Genomic DNA, 9,566 nt, shown 5'->3' with positions numbered 1-9,566 from the left:
GTTAGGTTATTCATTTACAAACGAGCTCATTCTCCGGAGTAGTTACAATAATACGCTGACAAAAGGGAACTATAACTTTGTTAAAAAAAAAAAAAAAAAAATTCAATTTTGCATTTCACGTTTCTTTTTATAAGTATAATGTTACAAGAGTTATCAAAACCCTTACCTCATACTGATGCAGCAGCTTCTTCTGTCGTCTGTCAGTCACTTGTAGTCCCTTAAAATTTGAATCGTCGGCCGCGGGAACCAATTTAACCCAACGCTGGTTTATTATTAAAAATAACCCAACAATGTTTAAAAAATAACCCAACATAGTGACCCAATATGTGCAACCCATCTATTGGGTTAAACAAATAACCCAACGTTTTAGAAAATAACCCAACATAGTGACCCAATATGTGCAACCCATCTATTGGGTAAAACAAATAACCCAACGTTTTTTTTCTGTGCAGAAAAACTACCCAGCACCTGGGTAAAAAAAATATTAAAAATAACCCAATAAAATGTCCCAACAGGCTAAACCCAGCATTTGGTTAAAAAAATAGCCCAGCATTTGTTAAAGTGCAGAAAAACTACCCAGCACCTGGGTAAAAAAAAAATATTAAAAATAACCCAATAAAATGACCCAACAGACTGAACCCAGAATTTGGGTTTAAAAAAAAAAAAACAGAATTTGTTAGAGTGCAGAAAAACTACCCAGCACCTGGGTAAAAAACTTATTAAAAATAGCCCAATAAAATGACCCAACAGGCTCAACCCAGAATGTGTGTTAAAAAAATAGCCCAGCATTTGTTAAAGTGCAGAAAACTACCCAGCATCTGGGTAAAAAAATATTAAAAATAACAAATTTTTAACATATTTACCCAGCTGCTGGGTTCAGCCTGTTGGCTCATTTTATTGGGTCATTTTTAACATTTTTTTCCCAGGTGCTGGGTAGTTTTTCTGCAATATAAAAAATGCTGAGCTATTTTTAACCCAAATGTTGGGTTCAGCCTGTTGGGTCATTTTTTTGGCTAATTTTTAAGATTTTTTTCCCAGGTGCTGGGTAGTTTTTCTGCAATATAAAAAATGCTGAGCTATTTTTAACCTAAATGCTGAGGTCAACCTGTTGGGTCATCTTATTGAGTTATTTTTAACATTTTTTGGGCAGGTGCTGGGAAGTATTTCTGTAACTCAGCTTCTGGGTCATTTTTTTTACTGTCAATACAAATCATGAACCCCCTCACACACCTACCCAGTGCTGGGTCAATGTCACCCAATGTTGGGAAGTCTGTGCCAAACCGGTTAAAAGTGGATGTATTTGTCAGCAGTCATTTTGTTTTCTGTCCTGAGAGAAAACTTGACTGATGGGAAACTTCCTAAATTAAATTAAGGTATGTAATACATTGTATTCCTATCAAATTATTACCGTATAAGTAGAAAAAACATCTGTAGTCTCACATATTTCCTATTTGTTTGTTTAAAAATACATCCTAGATAAAGTCTGCTTGGAATGCCTACAAACATGGAAATATGGAAGTTTCACCTCACACCAAACAATGTAACAAAGTTCACTTTTCAACTTTTCATAAATGTAAGTCATGAATATAAGTAATTTAATAAACTGGGAACCAGACAGACCCAGCAGTTGGGTTAAGTGTTTAACCCAAACTTCTGGGTAGTTTTATTGGTAACACTTTACAATAAGGTTCATTAGTTAAACATTAGTTAATGTATTAACTAACATGAACTAACCATGAGCAATACATTTGTTACTGTATTTACTAATCTTTATTAACATTAGTTAACGGAAATACAGTTGTTCATTGTTTGTTCATGTTAGTTCACGCTGCATTAACTAATGTTAACAAAATTTTAATAATGCATTAGTAAATGTTGAAATTAACATTAACAAAGATTAATAAATGCTGTATAAGTGCAGTTCATTATTAGTTCATGTTAACTAATGTGGTTAACTAATGTTAACTAATGAACCTTATTGTAAAGTGTTACCGTTTTATTTATATATGGCTTAAAATGCTTACAATGAAAAACCTTTAGGTTGACTGACCCAGCACTATATGTCAAAAAACAACCAAGCAAATAGGTTAAAGCCCCACTAAGTAACTTTTTTTACCTTAAAATAATGTTTCCGAACTCATGTCAGTGGTTCATCAACTCATAACAGGGTGAAACGGCACTTTCGTATTCACTTTGCGACCCTCTATCAGCCATAACAGCACTATGTAAGTTTGGGTCGTCGGGTCGCGGTTTTGTAGTTCAAATGATACTACAAATGCGACTTGCTTCACGGCAGGCTTCACTAAAGGTTTTCATACTTTTATAATGTCATACAACATACTCTACCTTGTCACTGGACATCGTTATTTCCAAAGCCGGTCCTGGATAGCCTTTTAAACAAATAACGCGCATGTGACACGACAGTAGGCTAAATTATTTACGACAGCGGTAATGGACAATTCCGCTTCTAACCTGTAGAGGGAGCATTGAGGGAAAAGTTACTTAGTGGGGCTTTAATGTATAAAACCCAATCCAGCGCTGGGTTGCCAAATAACCAGCTTTTTTTTTTTTTTTTGTATAGGTATTTATTTATTTATTATTATTGTTTTACAAAATAGTTCAAATAGCCCAGTACCTAACATGTATAGGCAAAACGAACTGTGATTGCTTTACACATCAATCAAACTGCTCTTTCTGTCTAAGTGGGCGGTTCTTGGCTAAAATAAGCTATCGACCCGACCTTTTGCAGTCTAGTCAAAGGTCTGGCTATATGAGACTACCCTGCCTACTAACACTCACAAACACTATCATTACATTAAAAGTAATAACTATAACATGATTTGCGAGCCCTTCAAATGCTAAGGAGTACTTTAAATGTATTTACAAGCCGTCTTTACATTGGGTTTCGTGAAATTGTAGAAGACACATTCTCTCAAATAGTCAAACCACACACACACACACACACACACACACACACACACACACACAGAGAGAGAGAGAGAGAGAGAGAGAGAGAGAGAGAGAGAGAGAGAGAGAGAGAGAGAGAGAGAGACATGTCATTCTAGGAATTGCATCACACAAAAGATTAAAACAGATAAATATTATGATTTTTAACCAGTTTAGCCTACTTTTGATACATCTGCGTTAATACTTTTTTGGTTTAAGCTTCACTTAAATTTAACATTACGAATCAATGTGAGGATGCGAAGTCGTACAGGACGTTTTGAACGTCATCTTTAAATATGGATGGCTAAAACCTGCGCTCGCTTTGCAAATCAATTACCTCGTCCTCATTTCTATATTGGTTTCAGGTGATGATGCTGCGGCAAGCAGGGTGAGCCCACTATAAAGTAAGGTGAAATCAGCGCGCTGTCAAACTGTGACTGGCGCGAAAGCGAGTATATACTGCCTCTGTGCGTCTCGCGCTCTCTCTGCTCCACGAACAGCGATCGCGCGCGCAGCGCCAAACTAGAGAGCGCGAGACCTGGCAGCGGAGAGACCTCGGGGAGGGAGAAAAGGAGTGTGCTGGTGTATGAACAGAAGAGAGAGAGAAAGAGAACGACAGCGAGAGGTTGGGAAAAGACTACCACCTCTATCCATCAGCCGAGCATCCTGCGGGAAGTCACTTCGAGCGCGCCAGCGGTCGGTGCGGCATTTCTGTCCGTCCGAGCAAATGGATCATTAAACAACGCAGGATGTGACTGAGGAACCCAAATAACAAAACTAAACTACTATTACCCGCGGCTCCAATCACGCTGGTTATTGCTTTATTATTTGATTCTTTCACTTGGGCTTTTGTTTTCTCTTTTCATCATTAATGTGCAGATTCTTCGGCGAACACTTTCGAAGTGATGTCAGGAGGAATTGTCACAAATGTAGCTGAATGAATGAAAAGTTAAAAAGATTTTTCATGGGTAAGTAACAAAAACTGTAGAAAACGAGTTTTCTGTGTTTTAATTTAACTATTATTATTATTATTATTATTATTATTATTAATAATAATAATAATAATAATAATAATTATTATTATTATTATTATTATTACCAATAACATTCAGCAACCTTGTTTATATATACAGTGTTTAATCAGGCGCATTTGTGGATAACTGCAGTTGAAGTGTTAACAGTTCAAATCTTGAGTCTCATAAAGTAAGAACTACAGCACTGTCAGTGTTAGCGACCGATATTTTGTGGCGTTTTATTGTTTGACATAGAGCTCAACAGGTTCGCATCTGTTTCAAACTGCAGTTGCTCAAGGGCTCTGCCTCTGTGGCTCGAGTACAAACCGTGTCTTACCTCTTGGAGCCTTTCTTGCATGAGCTAAGCATGAATAGTTTTTAAATCAGCTTTCTTTACGAGTCATGATGGATGTGCTGTATAATGTTGTACATTTGCAGTTACTGTAAAAACTGATGTCTGGCACTATTCAGTTGTCTTTGAAACTATACTATTAGTGCATTGTCACGGTATGTTAGAATACAGTATATTAGTGTCAGAATACATGTATAATGTTTTATCTGTATGCTTTATCAAAAGAATAGGCTATAAATGATGTCTGGAAAAAACAGACAACTATTTTGTTTCTTTTCTGTGAGGGCAGAAATGTTTATTAATAGGCTTAAACCATATTTTGCTTATTCTTCCATGTCTCTCCTTGTCTTTCGTTTTCCCTTTTTATGTACTTCTTCTTACTGTACTCTACATGATTGCTTCCCTTTTACCTCTGTCTCTTTATTCTGCTGGCATCCTGTTCGCTCTTGCCGTCTTTTCACTCCCATTTCACATCTGTCTCACTCTCTCCCACTGGAACTCTCCTCTTCCTGTCCTCCCACATTTGCCAACCTCTCACTCTCTGCTATCTCCCCATCTTCCTGTCTCTCTCTATGTAGATGGGGTCTAATCTAATGTCAAGCTGGTTGTGAAGGTGTTTGATCTGGTCCCCTCGACCCCAGCCGGAGTCCCCATGGCTGCTGGAGTGGCAGCTTGGCTCCCCTTTGCTCGGGCGGCGGCCATAGGATGGATGCCTGTGGCCAACCTGCCCATGCCCGTTGCACCCACCAATAAGACCAAGCATCAGGACGAGCTTATTATCCTCAACGTCAGCGGCCGACGCTTCCAGACCTGGCGCAACACGCTAGACCGTTACCCTGACACGCTCCTGGGAAGCTCAGAGAAGGAGTTCTTCTTCAACGAGGAAACTAGGGAGTATTTCTTTGACCGAGATCCGGATGTGTTCAGAAGTATTCTCAACTTCTACCGCACAGGGAAGCTGCACTACCCACGCTATGAGTGCATCTCTGCCTACGATGAGGAGCTGGCGTTCTTTGGGATCATTCCTGAGATCATCAGTGACTGCTGTTATGAAGAGTACAAAGACCGCAAGAGAGAGAACATGGAGCGTCTTATGGACGACCTTGAGGACAACAAAGACAGCAAACTCCCCAATATGACTTTCCGTGAGACCATGTGGAGGGCCTTCGAGAACCCGCACACTAGCACAATGGCGCTGGTTTTCTACTACGTAACCGGATTCTTCATCGCCATATCTGTCATCACCAACGTGGTCGAGACGGTTCCTTGTGGCTCTATGCCGAATCAGAGAGACATCCCTTGTGGGGAGCGCTACACCGAAGCGTTTTTCTGCATGGACACGGCTTGCGTAATGATCTTTACGGTGGAGTATCTGATGCGACTGTTTGCGGCACCCAGCAGGTACCGCTTCATGAGAAGTGTGATGAGCATTATCGATGTGGTGGCCATCTTGCCGTATTACATCGGGCTTGTCATGACCAACAACGAGGACGTAAGCGGAGCCTTTGTCACGCTACGGGTGTTCCGTGTCTTCCGGATCTTTAAATTCTCCCGCCACTCACAGGGTCTCCGGATCCTTGGCTACACGCTGAAGAGCTGTGCGTCCGAGCTCGGCTTTCTCCTCTTCTCCCTCACCATGGCCATCATCATCTTTGCCACAGTCATGTTCTACGCTGAGAAAGGCTCCTCGTCCAGCAAGTTCACCAGCATCCCGGCCTCCTTCTGGTACACCATTGTAACCATGACAACGCTGGGGTGAGTCATTTTGTCTCAGAATGACTTCTCTCTGTATATTTTTACACTTTTTAACCCTGAATGCAAATCAAGCCACACCCCTCATGCATTTCGGAGAGTAAGTCTTAAAGGGGTAGTTCAGCCATCACTCTGAGAAAATATGCGTGGAAATTGTACCATCAGGGGTACACTCTTATAAATATAGGTGTTTCACTATGCCACAGAAGACCCTTTTTTTGTCTAAATGGTTCCATGAAAAATCTTTAACATCTGAAGAACCTTTCTGTTTCACAAAAGGTTCTTTGTGGCTAAAGAAAGTTCTTTGTGGAACCAAAAATGGTTCTTCTATGGCATCACTATAAAGAACCTTTTAAGCACCTTTATTTGTAAAAGTGACATCTTGTCACTTGGGAAGCACCCTTGAAAGGACAACTTTGTACCTTATTTACCCCTACAGGGTTCATAGTAGAACCTTAGGGGTACATATAACTACTCTAAAAGGCACTAATATGCACCTTTTTGGCGTATATAAGGTACAAAGTTGTCCATTTAAGAGTATTGCCTCAGTGACAAGCTGCTATGCCCCAAAAGATACAATTTTTGAACTTTTTTGACAGTGGAATTAACAAATCTGCCATTATTTACTCACCCTCATGTTGTTCCAAATCTGTATGACTGTGCAACACAAAAAAATATATTTTTAAAGAATGTTTTTGTTCATACAACGAAAGTTGATAGGAGCCAGTGTTGACTTTCATTATATGAACAAAAACAGTTCTTCATTTGTGACCCTGGACCACAAAACCAGTCATAAGTAGCATTATGAGTCTTTTTTTAATGCCAGAAAACATTACGATATTAAGTAAAGATCATATTGCATGAAGACATTTTGTAAATTTCCTATCATAAATATCAAAACTGAATTTTTGATTAGTAATATGCATTGCTAGTTGTCATTTGGACAACTTCAAAGGCTATTTTCTCAGTATTTTGATTTTTTGCGCCCTCAAATTCCAGATCTCGGTTGGATGCCATCCAATAATGTCCTATCCTAACATACATCAATGGAAAGATTATTTATTCAGCTTTCAGATGAAGTACAAAATCTCAATTTCAAAAAATGTACCCTTATGACTGGTTTTGTGCTCCAAGGTCACATTTGTGTTACACAGAATAGGTTTGGAGTAAATGATGACAGAATTTTCCTTTTCTGGGGTGAGCTATCCCTTTAAGTAGCCCTTTTAAACCAAAGGGCAACTTAAACAAACACAACTGTTTACAGTATAACATTACACCTCATCGAAAGAGAAGCCGTTTCCCCGCAGCTTGTGGATTTTCTTTCTTTTCCGAGTTAACTGCTATTAGCATCTAACCCTAATGACCATGGTTGCTGACTGCAGTCATGCCTGCCTGAAGCAGCAGTAGGTTTGGATTCAACTCACTGCCCCAGGCTAGACTTTATTCATCCCTATTATGCACCAATTAATATTTAAGCGTGTGTGAAGCAAGCAAAGGAACATCCTTCAACGTTTCTCCCACACATTAACAACAGAAGGCAACTGCAGAGCTGTATAGCCCCATTTACTTCAACCCTGCCCCTCATAAATCACAGACCATTTATTCGAGTGTTCATGACTGATACGTGTAGACATTGACACAGCTGGTTTTAAGAGAATGTGTGAGATTAATTTAAGTGATTAGTTTGAGTGATTGTATGGCGTATGAGTAATCGGCTATATATATATATATATATATATATATATATATATATATATATATATATATATACACACGCTGCTACAGTGACTACCATATAGCTGCTGTGTCACTGTGGCTTTGAAACCAGAGCTCAAGTCTTTGACTTCCTGTTTAGATGGCCGATCACTGGCTAGAGCGCTTGTCTGTGAGCCCTGTGACCCCAAAACAACAAGATTAAGGACTTCATTTATTGTGGACAGTAACTCATGAATGTTACATCGCCAAATGGTTTGGTCCTTGATGAATACAGTTGAGTTGGCGTTCAGGTGACTGTCCTATTCTGAGGTAGAATTACAAGTGGTTAGACGTGTAATTACTTATTTACGCTTTCGTTTGAGAGTTATCTGTGTATATGTGCATGACCGAATCTCTTAACAGGTCATTGTGGGCATTATGTTTGAACTATAACCCTATATATCATTCTTATTGTTGTGTTAATGTGTTGGCTAGTTTTACATGGATTTCAGAGTAGCGCAGATCTCATTACCCATTACTACATTCGCACAAGAGATCCAGTCTCCACCCGCATCTGAGACTTGACCCGAGATGAGAGCGAGGGAGACTCGTCTCATCAATAAAACACGCCGTAGAAGTGTGTGTCACTGTGACTAATGTTCTCAGGTACATGTGCTGAACAATGTAAACCACTATGACATTTCCAACCCCGCTGACGTCATGTGTTCTCACCGCCTGTGTGTGGGAGTGTTTCCCATTCAGTTCAAACCAAATATAGGGGTTCATTTTCACAGTTGATTGTGCCAGGAGGTTCAGGTTTTTATCGCATCATAACACACTTGTTGATTCAGAGGCTTTCTTGACCAATGCGGTGGTGTGTTTTCCATGCCTGGTGCTTCTTTTATTCATCGATTCGTTCGCACTGAAGTGCACGTTAACGGGGTCTCCACCTCACTCAGTCAGAATGAAATACAGCACTGCAGTTCAGCTTCTCTGGTGAGGCTGAGACATTGCATTAACATGTAAAACACAGACCCGCTGCCCTTCGAACACTCAGCATGTGAGCTAAGAGAACTGGTGCTCATTAGAGAAATAACAAAATCTGTTTATCAGAAATATCCAGCTATTGTTGAGTGTGAATGGTTAACTGTTCTTCTCTGCCCTGTCATCTGTCTGAAGTGTTTTCTTCCTCCTCTGTATTGTTTACACCAGTAACATTTAATTTAGCTGCTCTACTGTTGAATTTCATGGCTCTGTGTTTTGTCTTGGCAAGACGGCTGGCTATGAGTTGAAGTTAAGCAAAAGAGTACAAGAGGGAAGACAGAGTGAAGGAACATTTTATTGCTTGGATGTTGCTCTTTCCTGTACCATATTGGTGAATATTAAATATATATTTTTTCATTTAGTTATTGGTAGATTAGATTATTTAGATTACCTCTGCTGCCATCTAATACTAAGTAAAGTTAATCTTTAAAACACTAGGCCAACACTGTTAAATGTAATCTTTAGCAAATGTCAAAATATATATACCATTTTCATACTGTAGTGATGCTAAATTTACATTAAACCATTAATTTTAGTGTTTTTTTTTTTTGTTTTTTTATTTAGACAAAATAGTATAACATTTTGTATTCGTCATTTATGGACATTGTTGGGGAGTACCTGTTTACATGTAACAGAGTTTCGTAATTTAATTACAAAATAAATGCAACTGTACTCTGTTATAGTTACTGAAAAAAAAAGTGTAATTAAAGTTATTTATGAAAATGTTAACGATTACAGGGGGGTTTACATCTGAATATTTTTAC

At 39.0% G+C, this 9,566-nt stretch overlaps 1 protein-coding gene across 3 annotated transcripts in view; it reads left to right on the top strand.

Moving 5' to 3' along the window:
- Positions 1–3,449: 3,449 nt before the first annotated feature.
- Positions 3,450–9,566, top strand: part of kcnd3 (potassium voltage-gated channel, Shal-related subfamily, member 3) — a 148,010-nt gene continuing 141,893 nt past the window's right edge. For all 3 annotated transcript variants that reach the window (XM_073819153.1, XM_073819152.1, XM_073819151.1), the window contains exons 1-2: positions 3,450–3,914; positions 4,890–6,066. In XM_073819153.1, the coding sequence (XP_073675254.1) occupies positions 4,964–6,066 (1,103 nt within the window). In that variant the 5' untranslated portion in view covers positions 3,450–3,914; positions 4,890–4,963. The remainder of the gene's footprint in view (positions 3,915–4,889; positions 6,067–9,566) is intronic.

The sequence above is a fragment of the Garra rufa genome, chromosome 15, assembly GCF_049309525.1.
Source record: "Garra rufa chromosome 15, GarRuf1.0, whole genome shotgun sequence".
Lineage (NCBI taxonomy): Eukaryota > Metazoa > Chordata > Actinopteri > Cypriniformes > Cyprinidae > Garra > Garra rufa.
Note: the sequence above shows the minus strand (reverse complement) of the source record. Positions and strands in the feature narration are given on the sequence as shown.